This window comes from Patiria miniata, unplaced genomic scaffold (genome assembly GCF_015706575.1).
Source record: "Patiria miniata isolate m_02_andy unplaced genomic scaffold, ASM1570657v1 HiC_scaffold_5, whole genome shotgun sequence".
Taxonomy (NCBI): Eukaryota; Metazoa; Echinodermata; class Asteroidea; order Valvatida; family Asterinidae; genus Patiria; species Patiria miniata.
The window spans coordinates 2901814-2921353 of NW_024037072.1; the positions used below are offsets into that span (position 1 = coordinate 2901814).

At 39.7% G+C, this 19540-nt stretch overlaps 1 protein-coding gene across 3 annotated transcripts in view; it reads left to right on the forward strand.

Moving 5' to 3' along the window:
* Nucleotides 1-19540, forward strand: part of LOC119740967 (alpha-catulin-like) — a 69378-nt gene that overhangs the window by 26565 nt on the left and 23273 nt on the right. For all 3 annotated transcript variants that reach the window (XM_038216495.1, XM_038216493.1, XM_038216494.1), the window contains exons 4-7: nt 16608-16727; nt 17246-17335; nt 18339-18515; nt 19114-19317. In XM_038216495.1, the coding sequence (XP_038072423.1) occupies nt 16608-16727; nt 17246-17335; nt 18339-18515; nt 19114-19317 (591 nt within the window). The remainder of the gene's footprint in view (nt 1-16607; nt 16728-17245; nt 17336-18338; nt 18516-19113; nt 19318-19540) is intronic.

Sequence of the window (19540 nt, forward strand, 5' to 3'; positions counted from 1 at the left end):
CCCATCTGCTCAATATGGAGATATCCTGAATCCATCAAAATCTGCAGTACTGCTAGGCTTACTGTCCTGAATCCATCAAACCCCCCAATTTTTTCAATATGGAGGTATCCTGGTAGATCATTATTATAATGGATCGCTCTATCAGCTGTGCCAAAACTCTAAGTTTGGCAAACTCAAATATTGTCAAAAACAGAAAGACAGATCGACTGACAAAGCCACTTCCCTCACACCCAAGGTAAACACACCCAGAGCTTCAGCCATCACCTAACAATCATCCAAGTTAATCGTACTGAATTTGACATTGAGCACTTCCAACTGACCACTTATGACCGCAAGTTGATCCATCTTTACTAATACTGGGCATTTTTTTGTTTTCATATTTCTTTGGATCCTTGCACACCCTTGTTTCTATCACACATGATTTCACTTTCAAAGACGGATTTGCAGTTTTACGTTTAAATCAGCACAATTTAAATTTTAGATTTAGCGCAGTGGTGCATGCTTTGTGCAGCCCTCCTTTTGTAACCGTTGAGGGGGGCACTTTTGAACGGAGTCCATAGCTTGGAAAAGGGTCATAGGAAGACTAAACCGGGGTAGCTCTAATGATGAGTAATTATCAAGAGAATGTCCACCAATATTGGTTCCCAAGGCATTTCATCAGCGCATGTATTCTCAGTTTCTTGGGGAGTACATGAGCTCAATGTTACCGTTTCGGCACAAAAGGGCCAATTAAAAGTACATGTACAATGACCATCTCAGCCATCATACATGTACATTGTAGGTACATGTACATGCACCCACTGGATTGAAGCACATTATCAGAATGGGCCTTGTGCACGAGTTGGCCATTTTTGTCAAGTTCCCTGAATGTATTTCATAAATTGTTAACTGTTGAAAGGTACCGGTATGGCGCCAGACTATTTATGCAGCCATATTTTACTGTCATTTCTTTTTTTAAATCTGACTTAAAACATAAGGGAATGTTTAATTACACATTTTAAATTGTTCATTGAAGCAGACTTGAATTAATTAGTAATGTACTTGCTTTCATTTCTCTTCGCAAGTTCCAAAAACTAAGATTTTACCTCACTTTCAATTCAATATGGTTGACTTGTGCATAAGGCCTAATACACATGTTTAAGGTTGAATACTTCAAACCACGAGGCCACATTATTAATACACTTCTGCAGTGGTGTACTGTTTCGCTGATATCATCGCATCGTCTTGTGCATGTCAATCATTCAACCCACAGTCCCAACACACCTGGAAGCCTTTTTTCAGTGCCTCACTGACAGAAAAAAATCTCCTTTAACCCGTTAAGCTCCGAGCACTTATATTGTCGTAGGCTGGCAAGGTCTTGAGGAAACGGTGTAGGAGTAGAGTCAACATTGGTAGTGGGGGGAGTAGGTCCTCTTCCTCTTGGAAGGTGTAAAAGGGTTATCAGACAGAGACGGGTTAAGTAGCTGGGGGACACCTTCAAGTATTTATGGTTTGTGTGGGTAAACAGACAGCATTGACGTACATGTAGTACTGAAACTTTTGGAAGGAACCGTTGGCACCTCAACAATCTCTTGGGTGCTTGTACTTTGAAGATCGTTGGGAGATTTAGCCAGGCTTTTAAAAAAAGATGTCAGTGTATTTGAACGATTTGGTGATGGCAAGTAAAGAAAAGTATAGGAATCAAAATATGGCATTGCACTATGGCATTATACTGGACTCTTTGCATGGTACTTGTGCCGGGTACTTGGGCAATTGTAAATGATGATGGATCTGTAGGTGTGTGTTGTTAAAGTTAGCTGGTTTAAAATCACAGGCACACTTTGGTTTAAGCAAGACCCTTGCTCTATAAAGTACGGGTACAATTGTACCAAAACAGGTGTGACAAGATGAGGCCGAGTGTTAGCTGCCTGTACTCACAGGAAGAGGAGTGGAGAAACAGTATATTATACATGAACATGTAAGATGCCTCAGGCGATATGTAAATTTTGTTGTCGGAACGTTAATTGCCCTTTACGAGCGTAGAAATATTAAAAAGAATTATTGAAAAGGCACCCTGACTAATCTATACAACAGGGTACATGTGTGATTCACTAGACTGGCTTTGTAAACAGATGCATACTGGACAGATCTACAATCTATCAATATGTAGCATCTCAAGTGTATTTTGTCAGCAATTTCAGAAAAGGAGAGGTATGTCATACATGTAGGTTCCTGTGACAATTTAAAGACAGAGTCTCATTTTCAGGGTGAGACTTGAAAATAGTGCAGGGATGGCAACTGCAAGGCCCAACATTCATGCGTTCGTCTCTTGTACAAAAACAAAAAGTAACAAGAGTACAATTCAGCCTTGTGTTTCTTTTCATGAAAGTCAAACCTAAGTCTACACAAAACTCATGATCACACCAAGTTATTGAAATGTAATCAGACAAAAGTCCGCATCCCTCATTTTTTCATGGACAAAATAAACTCAATATGCATTTACACGCAGCTGAAACAGAGGCATGCAATTTTGGCCGTTAAACAGTCAATTTTCATGTACCAGTAGTTGTTTGTCACATGTACCATATGCATACCCCGAAAACATGTATGTTGGCTACCCTCCGATCCAGCCAGAGTCACCCTGTGTGTCCCTAAGAGCAAAGACTTCTGTCTCAGTACCCCAGGCGTGTGCAAAAATATGATTGAGTGGAGTGTCACACGAGAAATCTGCCAACCGAAGAAATTAGCAACATAACATAAAAAACCTGCTGCCCAAGTTGGATGAAAATAACAGGCATCACATTTCAGTCCCAAGGGTTGCAATCCTCTGTTGGACATTGTATCTGCACGGCTGATTGATACACGTGCACTTTAAAAAATGTCCCAAATCAGCCAGGTTTGTCTGCGAGGATGAATAGCCTTTCATCACAGCCGGAATATCAGGTTCTCTCAAGATGCCCTGAAAAGCTTTGCTGTTTCACTTACTACCCCCCCCCCCTTTTTTTCAGACTGTTTTGAATTCAAAGAGAATTTTCTTTTATTTGGGGAAGAAATGGGTCAGGGTCTCTGGAGCAGAAAAGTCATAATGGACTTTTCCCCGACCATTCTTATCGTTTCACTCTTCTATGCAGACTCTTCCTGTATCATCCCAAACAATAAGAGGATTTAGTGAAAAGCCTTGAGCAATTTCCACACAAAATATGGTTTAAGTTGTCCAAGGAGTATGGCTGCGCTGAGTTCATTTGTACCAAAAATTCGAACATCAAGCAAATAACCTTTTTTTTGTTTGAAAAATGTGAGCAGTTTGATGACGAAATATGCCCAGGATGTTTTTGTTTTTTTTGATCGTATAAGTGACGTGGTTGTGTTGCTTTATCAAATGCCACAGTTTTCTCAAAAGCCACTTTCCATGCATGATGTCAGAGTTTCAATGAGGAATGATAGCTTAAATTTCTTCTGCAGATAAAATCGATCAGATAAGAGCCATTTCGCTACCTTTTTTTTATATTTAAGTAAGCTCTTTGTATATTTTTGACAAGCACAGCCACAAGCAAATCCCGATCGGTAGCCAGTTAGACTGGTGCGTGTTAAACTTGATCAGTGCATTCCAAATATTCAAATCATCGATCAAGTCCAAGTTAGAATAATCAAATATTAAATTATTCAAAAATGCACAGCCCTACAAGGAGCATTGTCTTATAAATCTATTTTTCATTTCTGTGAGGTTGTATTTTCCATAAATTCACATTTCTGCTTGTGTGTTATCATGTACGCAATGCGTTCATGTCAAATTGTTCATCACCTTTCTTTTTTATTGTACAATTTGTCAGCCTCATTGTATTCATCCCTTCCATTACATAGGCCTACATGTTCATACAGCAGCAAACACAATTTTTGCCAATGTTTGGTATATGTATAGCAAAGTACGTACTTCAGGATCATTTGAACATAACGATTTTTGTGACAGCAAATTAACATCTGCAAATTCTGAGGCTTTTCACTACTTTTGGATAACTCATCTGCACTGATCAATCATTGACATGAATTCTATTCACAAGGCTTTGAGTGTTTCATTCTTCTTTGGTCTACATTTTTGTACATTGTACATCAGCTTCATCTGTGCATGTTAACAAAGCAGAGATAGCGCTTGAACCATCGCCCGGACTTTCATTTTGATTTCGGTATTCTTTACCATGAATTCATTTCAATACCCAACAGTTTCCTCTTAAGGCCGAACAATTCAAAAATAATTGTGTGTTTACGGTATAAACCCAACCTTCTTGTGTTTTTTTTTTAGCCAAATTGCTGACCTCAATTGTTTATTGCATCATTTGTCCAAAATTTTGAATTACTATTAAAAATAAAAAAGTGTTCCCTTTAGATGCATTTTTTAGTGTATTGTTAACAATTAAACAGCTTAAACAGAATGCTATTAAATGTATCATGAAGCAAACAGAAGAAGAGCCCAACAGACAAACATAAAAAGGTAGAGAATAAAAACAGCTTTTTTGAGACTTTCCATTTTTTTTTTTTTTTCGTTGATTGTTCTGAACTTAACAGGGACATAATAGAATATGAGGGACATGTTCTTTTCAAAGTATCCCTTTCGTTTAAAAGCAAATGTTGATACAAGTGCAGTCCAGCAGATTTTTCATGAAGTATTAAAGCACCTTGCAAATCAGTGTCGAAGGTTTTTTTTAATAAATTGTCCAGAATGTGCTGTCAAGATGGCAGTGTTGCATTTCACAGCCTTTCTGTTGAGAGGCATTCAGCGTAGACAACATCGAGTACAATTTTTTCCGACATTTTATCCCATCAAGACCTCCGTTGCCATGGAAACCCCCTCTTAAACCGTCCCCTACAATCCATGTTCTGTTGTCTGTTAAGCATTTTGACATTGAGGTTAAGTTCGCAGTGAGGATCGCTACAAATGTACTACAAGTATAATGTACTGGGAAGAATCACCCTGCATTTGGTTGGGTTTTTACAGATTTGTAGCTTTTTTTTTACATTTTTAAAAATCCATTTAATTTATACAGACACTACAGGAGAACAACAAATATAATGACACTTATACATGTACATTCGTTCATTAATAATTGCTTGGAGTTTTATCCGCATGCAACATTATTTTTTGTCACTAAAAGAAAAAAAGTATCATTTTCTAATTCTGTTTCTGATGTTACTGTGTTATATTCTGTATTGTACGTGCAGCATTTATTTTGTTTTGAGAATAATCATGCTAGGATTGAAACAGCAAGCATTTTTTTGATTATGTATTTTCTGTGAAAAGACCCTTGACTTTCAGTTTTAATTTTTATTGGGACTTCTCACGTGGCTTAAAATAAATTTCAACTTCATTTCTTGCACAACTTGGATTATGTCAAACCTTAGGCTAACTGTACACATTCTGGTACGGTATCAGCAAATAGTGAAACCAAAAATATGTATGTAAACACAGTACAGATATGCACACACAGGTTTATTTATGGTGTAAATTGAGGATGTTCTATTGTTCCTCTTCCCTTTTCCTTTGTTTATACATGTACTCTAACTTTTTTGCAACAGCTCTCATTGGTTTTGTACATGTTTTCTAACCAAGGAGTCCTCGATTTGGTTCCTGTCCTCAATTCATCGGTGATGTTGCACGTGTGTGTCCTCGATTTACACCATAAACACGCACACAGTCTTGTTCCGTAGTTGTGGGGACATGCACTCGTCTGTACAAGGTATTTGTGGGGACCGAAAATGCTGTGGGGACACCAAAAAGTCCCCATAACAACCAGTAGGTCCTAATTTGCCTAACAATAAAAAAACTTCCCATAACGCAGTGTATGTCAGGGCACCGTATCCTACAATTGACATTCAAGCAGTAAAGCAAATGGCAGAAAACAACCTGGAAACAGCAGTTCGTGCATGCCACTATGGTTTTGCGCTGCAATTGGGCACACAAAGTCCAGTTAATTAACCGGTCAATTTAGGCCACTCCAGACTCGCATCAATCATGGACAATTCAGATTGGGCAGGATGAACTCTGTTTGACCCTGTATCCAAAAGGTTGATATTTTTCTGTACTGAAAATTGTACATACATGTACATGAATTCCTTAAAGGTACAACATTTGCAAACATCAACAAACAAAACTATCCCATTATTATGACTTCACTGTTACTTGCAAGTGAATAATAGTCTCAAGCATCCTGTGAAATCATGGCACCTGGTGTGCTTTCATTTTCAAGAAAAGTGGGATTTTTGCATCAATTTCCAACGATGGTTGGCTGACCATCATTGGAAAAAAAAATGACAATGTGTGTAGCGCCCTATTTTTTTTTGCATTTATTTTGTGTCCTGACTGGGCCCATCCAATCAAAGGCAATAAATGGGTACTTCGAAAGAAAAGAAGGCATTAAAATTTACAACATATTGAAAATGTGAATTGATTTTAAAAATGATGACCTCAACTGGTGTTTGTTACCAAGGCGATAAGATAAAAAGTGAACATGGACTGACGAGACTTACATGTTCATGTAACATCTATTCGAGCTGTAGATAGGGGCATGCATGTACATGTATACTTGAATTGGTACATGTACATGTTATGTATGCAAATGTGCTCCTTTAACTTTTTCATATTCTAATTCCAATCCCCCTCCTCTCTCCCCCCCCCCCCCCCCCCCGAAACAAAACCGGGGAAAAAACTATGCAACTAATGGCTCATGTAATCAAGTTACTCCTAACAGATTGGTGAAGGGAATGCCAAGGTGCGCTCACTGTTTGTATTTGATTAAGTTATAAATCAAAACGTTCTGCGGTAGAGATGTTCCCTGAAGTTGACAAATGGAGTCTCGTATTTCACTTTCAGAGACCCCTGCGTTTGAATTCAATTGCCTAATAGCAAAAATAATGAATTGAAGAAGTTAGTCAGTATTAAATTCTGCAGTGTCTACTTGTAGTACACGCAAGTACATACATTCACACTGTTCTTGTTCATGTACAATGTACATATTTTAATTTATATTACGGTGTCCTGGATATGATATGATCGAAGAACTACATGTACTTTCCAAAGGCACATAAGGACATTACTTGCTACATGTACCTTTTATTTGTTAACCCAGGGTTAAGTTTTACCCGGCTTGAGAGGCTCCAGTGTGAAAAGGGCTTATGTACATGCACTCAAAACTGATACGTGTATACATGTAAATGAAGATGTGAAGAGTTTATTTCCAAAACACAATAAACGCCATTTTAGAATCCCACCCTCTCCTGGCTGCACAAAGTCAGTTTTGGCAGGTTTAATGTAGTTAAACACAACTTCATAAATCAATACAGCGAAAAGGGAAGTTTAGAAACAGCTGTCAAACTGTTTTTGTTTCGTAGAAATTTTTCATTTTTTTTTCTTCAAATGAATATAGACAAAAAGTCTCTATACATATACTTTTACCATGTATGGTACATTTACCTTGTATTGAGCATTCAATGAAATTCAGTTTTTCTCTTGTGCAGCAACTTGTCTTCTTTTGACAACTTTTAGTGCCTCATGTTTTCTTATCAGGGTGTTTAGAGAGGTTACTTCCGGGGCGGAGGGGCGAAAGGGCTCTCTAAAGTGAAAAATGGCCGTATTTGAGAAAACTTTGGTCTCGGGGGGGGGGGGGGGTGCCCCTTGATCTGCCACTGATTTGCGTGTTCTTATTTTAAAATTTAAAAAGTTGGTGGCGATAAAAGAAATTCTGCAAAACTCAGTTTGGCCACTCCCTTCACAAATCCTTCTCTCCCTTTCCCCCATACATGATGCACTTCTCATTCAGGGCTACAGTGCTAGATTTAGATGTGTGTTAATGAAATTGAACCAGGGAAAAGTCCAATGCCTCTGTCGGAAGCCATGCAAGAACAGCATCACCCATCCCAATGCCTGTGTTTGTTTTTGCATGGATGACTTTTTAATTATCATCAGCCCGTGTGACAGATCGGGAAATCATCGGCCTGTGACAAGTATGCAATAATTTTTACAGGCCAGCGGACTGTCACGACTTCCCCTAGCTTTTTAGGAGGAAATTAGCTTTGCACTGGGGCCCTGCAAATCTAGGTTCCCATCTTTTTTTCAAGGTATTACTTACTTGATTAACGGTTGAGTTGAGTAATGTTTGCCCTAGTTTAATAAATGCGTGGACAAAGACGCTGAATCACAAATGGAACTTTGTATGCTATAGATCACTGCCAGCTTGCTATCACTGTACTCATCAAGGCTTCCATAAATGGCAAAAGCAGTGTGTAAGTGTAAGCTATTGTGCAGATCACGTCGTGAGTCACATGAATGTTGTACAATACCTGGCACAGTGCTTTCACCATTTAGGAGGGCCTTCATGAATTCACTAGTTATAACCTGCTCGGAGTGGTCTATATTGTACCTTAACTTGGTCTCTGTAATTGGCTCTGAGTTTTGACGTTGCTCATGTTTTCGTTTTGGAATGTTTGATAAATGGGAGATTGTAAATGTTGATGCAATAAATCTTGCAGATGTTAGTTGTTATTACGGCTAGCCCGACCACTGTATTTACTGCTTATGAAATAACTGGAATGCCTGTACTAAAAAGGTTGACAAATTGTTTCACTTGCTACAAGTAGGAATGTATTTTTTTAATGAAAGTTTAAATCAGTGTAGGAGAACTGGGGGTGTCTTGTCGTTTTTGAATCCATGTTATTCAAGTCCCTCTCAGAAAACAGATGACCTTTCAGGCTATCCGAAATCTTGGTCCACCATGAAGACTTTGGGTACCCCTTGCACATTAACAAGAATCCTACACAGCTTCTACATGGGCCTGGCACCCTGCACGGGTAAATATAACTGAGAAAAAGATTGAGGTCTTACCACCTCTCCCCCCCCCCCCCAAAAAAACCCTTGATGTCCCGCCCCGTTTTTGACACAAATCTTGGCTATGGTACATCGCTGACAGAAAGGGTCTTTCACACTATCAAAAATATCCTTGATTGACCCGAGTCCGACAAGGATATTTTGGGGAACCCCTTTTCACTCTAGCAAGAATCCAACTCTGTTTCTACACGGGTCTGGCACTCTTCACGGGTAAAATCCATTCCTGGTTGAGACCAGGGTTACAGGCTCTACGGAGGTAGAAAATCCAAGCTCTACCGCCAACCCTTGTACTGACCGGCATAATTGTGAACGGTGTACCTTGCCAACCTGTGTTGGATGGGACCCCTGTTTCACTGATGGTGGACCCATGTTAATATCAGCACAGGTAGGCGAGACAATCGTGTGAAAATTCCTCAAGTACAAAGTTTTTTGTGGACTTGTGATTAATGCAACTCCGTTTAAATCCCAAATCTTGATTCCAAAAACTGAGTTTGCAGTATTTTGATGGATTTAGGATTAAAGGGAATATACAACATTTGCAAATATTGAAAAATAAAACTACCAAGTTTTTACGAAATACCCTACTAGGATGTTGGTAAATGACAGTCTCAAGCATCTTGTAAAATTATGGCACCTGGTGTGAAGTCATTTTCAAGAAAATGGCATTTTTGTATACATTTCCAACGGTGGTCGGCCGACCAGGTTTGGAAAAACCTAACTATTTTTCAACTACTGCTCCAAATTTACCATTTTTTTTTCAGTCCAAATTTTATTTGCTATTGGTTACATGTTCATGAACGGGTGCAGGCCAGCTAGACTGGCTCCCTTGCCTTACAATTTTCCATCATCTATAAATTGATCCATTTTATCTTTTGTGGAGTCAGGGAACCAGACTACCTGAACATTTTTGTTTTTCTTGGTTTTTTCAACCTTTTCAAACACAAAACTTCAAAAATGTCGGTGTAACAATATTTGATCTATTATACTAACCCCTCAAATTGTTCATTTCTGAAAATTACAGCAAAAGCCAATGATGTACATTCCCTTTAAGAAACCCCAACTGCTCTAATTTTACATGGGGTTGGTTGCCCCACTTTTGTTTTGGTTAAAAGAATGTGCCATTTTACTGCATATTTGTAAATTTAGTTCTGTTAAAGTAATTCGCCGTGATTTCGCTATTCCAAGGAATTTCTTATAATGAAAGTTGACTCTCTCAGTGGCCCCCAGTTGCATTATGCCTCACTTAAAGAAAAAACACCTGACATCCATTTGGTCTGATTTTAAAATATTAAAGGTATTAAGTGATGCTGTGGCAGTAATATTAGCCAGGGTCTATCATCACCGCAGCGTGTCAACAGTACGCTTCGTCGGTTACGGTTTAGGAAGTGCCAGAATAAACATGCTCTCTGAATCCAGGGCTCTGTAACTCCAACGCAGCCTGAGTGTTGTTTTCTTAGATGTCGTATTGCTTGATTAGGTTGCCGTGGAAATCTTTTCGGGGTTAAGGGGAATTTTTTTTTGGAACGCGGGATTCTTTGATCAAGGTGAAATCTGGCAAGAAATCGTTCTGGTGGATCCATTGGTTATCATGTCTTGTCTATCATGCGTAAAGCAGTTGGTCATTGTACAATGTAGCTTGCTATTTTCAATCATTTAATCTTCAATTTAGACAATCATGTGCAATTCTATGTGGTCATACTGTGGTACTAGAGGTTGCAAGAGAACGACCCTAAGAGATATGGTGGTTGAGTTACATGTATTTGTGAATTAAAAAGGGCAGTATATAGTATGTGCGTTTCTATGCATACCAGTTTGATTCATCCGTTATGTATTTTTTATTCATCTGAGGCATTCAGCTTCTAACTGCATTTTGGCATTCCAGCATGTGACATATTGCTATACACATTCCAGTTTGGTGCATATTTCATCTTGGACAATTCTGCTGAATAAAACATCTGGCGCGTTTCCCCCTCCACCACCCCCCCCCCCCCCCCTTTTCACCCACCCACAACGACCCAGATAAGGCAAGAAGTCTGTCTGCTGCTTAAGTACTGAATGTTCCCTGGGACATGAATGTGAGTCATCCGTGAAGAGGTTCTGGGTGATATTTGATAGGGAACATTTTGTCGGTCTGTGCTGCAGGGAGTTTAGGCCAATCTGTGGAGGTTTTCGAAACTTGGGTCTTGTCTCAAGCTTCGGTGCCATCTGTGGCTTGAGAAGCACTTAGAAGCCTTGAAATGCTTACACCAAAAAGGTAATACACCAAACTAAGGTCTCATGGTATAGCATCTGATGTCCCCGAAGCAAAGCATGGCCCCATGAAGTTCCAATGTTAGGGGCCTAAAATCTCCCAAGACCGTCGATGCCACCAAAAAAAACCGTGGTTTTTGAAAATCTCCTGTGTGCCTTCTGAGGAGGGCTCTGACATCGGTCTTCTGTCAGTGACATGTGATGTTTCAAGATGGGTCGTTCTATTCTACAAATAGTTATTATCAGGAGGTTAACCACAAGCCTTCATGAAGACAATTAATTGTCATTTCATGGAACTATAGAACACTCATAATTTATTCAAGGTCAAAGGTCATCAACTTATAATTTATGCATATTGATATTGATACATCTGAGATGATGGATGCATCAATAACATGTACTTTGTTTTCATGTTTTCATGTCATTACCCTAGCTTATCGGCACATGGTTACTCCATGGGGGGGGGGTTTACTTCATTTTTTTTAAAGCTTGATTGCACAAATGTTTTATGCATTGCAAGTTGAGAGGAGAGCTGGATGTTGCATGCATATCATGTCAATTTACGTGTAGCTGAGGAGGATGTCATAAGCCCTTACTATATGACAGCAATGCTTATGTTGGCAGTGTTGCTGCAGGTACATGTCATGATTCATGTACAAGGTAACAAATATTGTCAACGTGCATGCACTCATCGTGAAATATTTATGTGTCTTTCTAGCTCTCTTGTTATGATTTCATCTTGTGCCGTAAAGATATTGACTTTTTTTGTTAAATGACCTGCCTCTTAGGATGTCTGTTGATTCAAAAAAGCCCTCCGGATTAGAATTAATGAAATCCAGATTAACAAATCTTATTACATGTAAAAGTCTATGCAATTTTCCCACATACTTAATTTCGACATCACAAATATTAAAAAAAGGTTTTATCGAAATGATCACCGTTCTCCGAAGAATTTTCATTTTTTATATGCCAGTATACATGTAAATGACTGGTGAGAATGTATGGAACTGCACACAGATCAAACAGTACTGTTAGTCCTTGTACCATTGCAAACTGCCCTCACTGTACTGCCTCAAACCACCCAGCACTCTATGGTTTTAACTTTTATGGGTTTTATCAGTGAATAAATACAATGTGATACAATGTAATACAATGTACAGACGTGCTAATGGGTTAATTAGACTGACCACTTCTGGCTTCCCCAAGAAAATCACAGCCCTCTCCAAGTGAGCCTTACATTACAAATTGTGTAAAGCAAACTGCTATGCATTTGTATAGCAGAAGCACCTGTAAGTGTAAAGTAATTTTTGAAATTCTGCATAGCAAAAAGTTAAGCCATTATTAGCACCTGTATTACATTGTATTACATTGTATTACATTGTATTTCATTGTATTTCATTGTATTACATTGTATTTATTCTATGATGTACAGTACATGTATCCATAAATCCATAGAGTGCTCAGGTGGGTTTGGCATTTCAGGGAGTAACAGGCAGGGCGGTTTGGGGCGATACAGGAACTGATGGGTTCAGATTGCCTCGCATTTTGCCATGCGAAGCAAGTCAAATCACTCACTATCCAATACAGTGCAGTACCAAGAATCCTGCTAAGTAGGCATATTTGACTAATTGACATTATGCAGTGCTGCCAAACACTTACATGTATGTATATCACAAGTTCTGGTTGCGTGCAGGCAGGCATGGACAGATTTCAATTATTGATGATTGGAATTCAACCGTCCCCTCCCCGGGGAGATTAAGACAGAGAGGGGTGGCTGCAGGGGTAATTAGCGATGATGAGATGACCCTTGGAGGGGAGTGGGGTGATCAGGGTGACATGTGTACACAGTAACCTATGTATCATAGCATTATCTCTGGGGATGGGAATAATGTTCAGTCAGTGATACAGCCAAGATCTTAACAAGACAAGGCTGGCCTAGTGTAGAAGGTTTCACCGCTGACGGCGGTTACATGTACCGGGTATGCTACTGCTGGTTGTCACAAACTCCACAATCAAACAGGACAGTCTGAACTGTGGTGTGGTGACTTCCGATTACAATCTTTAAATCCATTATAATCCAAAGATATGTAATCAATAAATTAACGATATTACAATTTAAAGGGAATATACATCATTTGCTTTTGCTGTAATTTTCAGAAATGGATGGAATTGGGGGGTTGGAAATATATAGCAAATATAGTTACACTGACTTTTTTGAGGTTTTGGTTTTGAAAATGCTATAAAAACCAAGAAAAACGATCCTTTTCCTGTAGTCTGGTTCCCTGACTCCATATAAGAAGAAACAGAGCAGTTTACATACATTGGGAAATTTTAAGGTCAGGGAACCAGTCTAGCTGGCTCGTACCCGTTCATAGGTTTGTAATCAATTGCAAACAAGTGCGATGGTCAATTTGGGCCAGTATTTGAAAAAAAGCCAGTTTTTTCCAACGCTGATCGGCCGATCAGCGTTGGAAATTGATACAAAAATACCACTTTTCTTGAAAATGACAGTATACCAGGTGCCATGATTTTACAGGATGCTTTACACTGTCATTCACTAACAGTCCAGCAAGGTATTTCAAAATGATTTGGTAGTTTTATTTTTCGATGTTTGCAAATGTTGTATTTTCCCTTTAAAGGGAATATACATCATTTGCTTTTGCTGTAATTTTCAGAAATGGATGGAATTGGGGGATTGGAAATATAAAGCAAATATAGTTTCACTGACTTTTTGGAGGTTTTGGGTTCGAAAATGCTATAAAAACCAAGAAAAACGATCATTTACCTGTAGTCTGGTTCCCTGACTCCATATAAGAAGAAACAGAGCAGTTTACATACATTGGGGAATTGTAAGGTCAGGGAACCAGTCTAGCTGGCTCGTACCCGTTCATAGGTTTGTAATCGATTGCAAACAAGTGCAATAGTCAATTGGGGCCAGTATTTGAAAAAAAGCCAGTTGTTTCCAACGCTGATCGGCCGATCAGCGTTGGAAATTGTTACAAAAATACCACTTTTCTTGAAAATGACAGTATACCAGGTGCCATAATTTTACAGGATGCTTTAGACTGTCATTTACCAACGTCCTATTAAGGTATTTCGCAAAAACTTGGTAGTTTTATTTTTCGATGTTTGCAAATGTTGTATATTCCCTTTAACTTACGACTTTAATGGGATTTTGTAGCATAAACTTATAATAGGATCGCAAGACAGATCCAAAACAGGTCATCGCGACACAACGACGAACTGAAAGCATAACGAGAACTGCCATGCGCAAATGCGATTACGTGTACCGGTAAGTGTGCGCAAGTGCTCTTAAATTCGCGCAGACAAACATTAGTCCTTACACCTTCATGTACAAAGATGATCCCAGAGAACACAAAATTCTATTGAATTGAATATGGCTGTTCACTGGAAGTCTTTTCATGCATCTTGTGGCCAGATTTAGTCTATGACGGGGTTATCCTATACAATAGCACTGCCCAGTTCTCTTCACCAGCCAACAACTAGTTTGTATAAAGCGACAGTGAGTCAGTCAGTCAGTCAGTCAGTGAGATAGGTACAAATGGGGGAGTGGCCTCATTTTCTTTGGGGGGGGGGGGAGGTGGGAGGACACTCCTCTATTGGCACCCACCCCTAGTTCCTGCTGATTAACAGTGGTGGAATTCTTCAGTAGAAATATGGTCCCTATTGCTTTGAATTTTTCGTAATTTCTTCATTGGCCTACTGCGTGCACAAAGTGGCTTTCTGGTGGTGGACGTTGCAAAATTTACCAGCTGGTGTGAAGGTGTTTTATAGGCCATATGGTCTATTTTACAAGTGCACTTTTGGTTGGCAGTCGGTTACTTACACTGTGTGCTTGTGTGAAATGCTGATTCTCAGGCTCAATTTGCTCTGGATCATGCTTTATGATTTGGCCATGCAGTGCTGTCAAGAGGTTTATGCAATTAACCTCTTGCACATATACCCCATAGTGGAACAAGTGCAGGCTGTACTTGCAAATAAAGGCCTTTCCCCCCATTTTTCCTGCATCATATAGGTCGCGAATCTATTAATAAGTACATGTATTAACCTTTTCATTGTCTTCAAGTTCCTGAAGCTGGCCAGTGCAGTCTCTCAACCTCACTCTGCAAACGACCCGTAGCAGTTCTCACAATTTTTCACCACATAACCACAGGGCCTGTCTGTCCCAGCCCGAAAACTCTTGACTTAGCACGGGAAACGTCTTAAGTCAAAGACCAGGATATTATACAGCCTTAAGTGTCTTCTAAGGAGCTTTTTAGCCGGGGCCGTGTTTGGATAAGATCACCAACACTGGCTGAAGCTTTCAAATGTCACGTCATACGTTCCCAATCAATACCCCCCTCGGTTGTCCCCGACTATCCGATCCGCAATCCCGCGGACGCTGTGTGTTTTTCCTATCTGGAGACTTGGGATATTTGGTTGATTGAACATGCATATTGTGTAGTAACACAGGACAGTGCAGGGGCCCCCATTTTGATCAGGGCAGGTGGGGGATGTTTATATTGGTATTTGCTCCAAGCAGGTGGCATTTCAGAGATTCAATTCATCATTTTTGTGTGTGTGAAGGCAGGAGGGGGGGGGGGTGCTTATTCGTGACTGTGCATGTTTCAAACACTTCAGAATCAGCTCAATATGAAGATGTAGTATTGATTGTATTTAGCTTGATGCAGATCCCCTAAGCAGTTTGTGATTTTGTCTGTGTGTGTGGTTTTTTCCCTCTTCTGTTTTTGTGAATATACTTACTTTTAGCTGAAGATAGTGTCACGTGACTCAGGATTGCAGGAGACTGAATTTGTTCAGCCAATTTGTGGTATGACTAAATTCAAGTAAAGAACATTTTCAAGCCGGCCTTTAAAATCAAATTAGAACTCGCTTGTGAGTTTTTGCTGGTCCCAGAGGGCCGGCCTAGTGTCCGCTGTGTACCTATCTGACTGACTGACAAACTGAGTACCTACTGACTGACTGACTGACTCCCTTTCACATGTGACTTACAGCGTTTTCGAAACAACTGTCTTAGGGTTCGTCTTCGGCTTAAAGAGATTTGAGGCCCCCAACTTCTGGAACTCCAGCTATATTTTGGTGCCTGTTATGCTTCAGCAACATTCAGTCCGTTGATTTGAAATCAAAAGTTGGAATATTTGTTTTTCAGTGATTCAGATCTTGGAGGCAAAGCCGAAGACGAAGCAAAGGTTTTGAAAAAAAAAACGTAGACAGGTTGTAGGCTGGTGAAGAGAGCAGGGCAGTACTATTGTATAGGAGAACCCTCCAACACGAATGAATCAGCTAATTCCGTCTCATTGTCTAGATCAGATGCATGAAAATACTTCCAGTGAAAAGCCATTATGAATCAAACAACCAACATCAAAACAATAAATAAATTAACTAAATAATTTTATCTATTAGCCTTTAATCGGCGGTTTTCCACTGTAAGCTATGAACAAAATACATAAATCAGAAGTTGTTTTCATTTTTCTCTTTTTCTTAGGTGATAGATAGTTTGAACAAAATTGAGAGCACCAAGACCTTCACTGAGTTTGTCCAGTGCTTCAGCCAGTTTGGAAAAGAGATGGTGGAACTAGCACATCTGACTGGTGACCGGCAAAATGTGAGTTGTCTCCCGTCAAGTTGTTGCTTTGTCATTTAAGCTGTGAAATTAGTACTCATCTTAAAGTTGGCACTGCAGAGGGATGAGTGAGTATTTGAGTAAATCTCAATTTGTAAAGGGTCAAATTTAGGGTATGCGGATAATGTAATGATGTGAACTTCCTGATAGAGTTTTTGTCAGAATTGAAAACTCAGCTGTCAAAATTGGTTTAAATTTGAAAGCTGATTGTCCGCGTCAGGGATGTAGTCAAGTCCATCACAATTCCCTGCATATCCATCACAGGTCCTGCAGTCCCCTTTCAGATTACAAGCTGTTTAATTAAGCTTGACAAAAGACATTCCTTTTTTTTTTATTGTTCATCCACTGTTTCTCGTGACTTGATTTGTGAATGGACTTGTAATTTGTGATGGACTCGATAACATCCCTGGTCCAAGTTGTTGCAGCCCACAAAACTGTTATGTATATTGACATACCGAAATATAAGAACTGCATGTAGATTTTCCGTGGAATTTTACCAGGACCTGAAAGACGGGAAGATGAAAGCCAAGATGGCGGCTGCCCGAGCGATACTAGAGAGATCCACCATGATGCTACTAACATCATGCAAGGTATGACAGTAGTGCACACACTGAAAGTTGCAATGAAGTCACGTTCTGGGCTGTATGTTATAGATTTCACCAAGTAGAGTCCGGTGAGGATGAATGCCAACTTGTCAGTGTGGAATTTCACTAATGTTCAGCTGATTGAAAACCTCCGTGTGATTTTACCAAAAACATGTTGCCAGTGATACTTAATGTCGCATTTGCCTTTTCAAAGAAGCTTTGATATTTTTCCAGATACTTGCAGTGTTTATCTGATAGCGCAAGGCACCCCCTTCCCAAAATAAATTTAAGAAAATTAAACAATAACACAAAAAGCACACAAGCATGGTTAACCATATGCCTACTATAATTCCTGGTGTCATGAATCCTGTCTCTTGAAAATGTTGTTGTGTGCGGTTTGTGTGTTGCTGGCATGACACAAATCGATATACAAAGAAGTGTTGCTTTTGTACCTGTACCATCCTCCCTCTTTTAATAGCATTTATTTAACCTATAAAGACTGCATGTTTTGATGATTAGCACACAATGTTAATTTCCATGGACGCGCACCGGTACGTGACCTTCTACATGTTTACTTGCATCAGCTCAAAATTCATTGATTTATGAGATATTTATGGGTTTAAACTATGACCAAAAATATCTCATCCATATGTTTCACATGGTGATGAGCAATGCATGAACTGCACTCTACACAAATTTAAAGCCCGATATTTTTTTTTGAACTACCGTAATTATATAATAGTAAAATTGCATTTCAGGTTTTTTTTGTCAACTTAAATTGAAGATTGATAATAGACTTAAGAAATTGGCTTATGTACCTCCCTCTGTGTCACATCAGGAGACAGTCAAATTACAAGACATTTTGTACGCTGTCCCTTCTAGACATGTCGACTAGGAATACCTGTTGTGAAGACCTTGACATTTTCCGTCAACAGCTCCGGACTTCTTATCCTTGTTTTAATTTCCTGCTTCGTTTTTTCTCCCCCCCCCCTTCCGATCCCCACGGCAGACGTGCCTTAGACATCCTGACTGCGTGCCAGCCAAGGAGACGCGCAACGGCGTGTTTGTCAACATGCGTCGCGCCCTCAGCCTCATCGACGATGTCATCAACGGCGGTTATGCCCAGCCCATGCAGAACGGCATCACCACGTCCAGGAATACAAACAACGCGCTACAGGAGCTGATAGTAAGTGGTAGATTGGGAGAAAACGCTGACTTCTCTGATAGAGGTGTGGGTGTGAATATATGAGTAAACACTTTTGGTTTTATTTATTAGGCACCAGAATTTTCAACTTCCTCAAGTTTAGAAAATTTAATAAAACATTCATTTCAAAATGGCCTCGGTAATGGTTTCCTTAACTGAAGTTTATGGAGAAATTTTTCCTTTTCTCATTGTTATTGTTTACCCATTTTTCATGTGTTGGCAATGGAGAATTCATGTCAGTCTGCATAAGGTAGATAGTTCCATTTCTGACTTGGTGGCCAAACATTTTTACTCTGAAATTAAAGTCAACTTTGACTTTTCTTGTTTGAGAATGAAATCCCAGACCTGCCCAGCAGACAATAGGCCTCACTTGCCAAGGCATTTTGTTAGGAACTTGTAAGTCTCCTTAATCCTCAATTGTATATAATCAGTGGCGTCAATGAACATTTTACAGGAGCCGGGCTTTACGTGTACATTCCTCAATCCTCCAAAACCGTCAGGTGAATTTTGTAGAATCTTGGAGGGTAGTATGCGATATTTTAGATTCCTCTATTTTTTTCTCTCTTAATAACAACCCAAGGATCTTGTGGAAACGGCCAAGGTCACCCAAGCTGACAAGTCCAGCCGAGACAAGCTGCAGTACGTACTAGACACTGTCATTGACACCACGCAGGACTTCACCGACTCGGCCTACACGTCTCACGAGCACAGGGAACGCATCCTGACCCTGCGGGACAGGGCTAGAACGGACCTGCGGACCCTGGCCAGCGTGGGCGCTGTCCTGGTGAGTAGTCTGAACACTCACTTGAGCATTTGGTTCCGATAATGAGTCCCAGACTTGGCCATGACCTCAGACACAGATTCAGAATGACCAGTTTAACTGAAGAGAAACATCATCCTGCATTGTAGCTGATTTATTGTGAGGGTTTTAATAACATGTGTGAGATCATGTCTGTAATCTCACAACAGATCCCCTAACTACTCTGAATGTAGTTTTGTGGTTACAT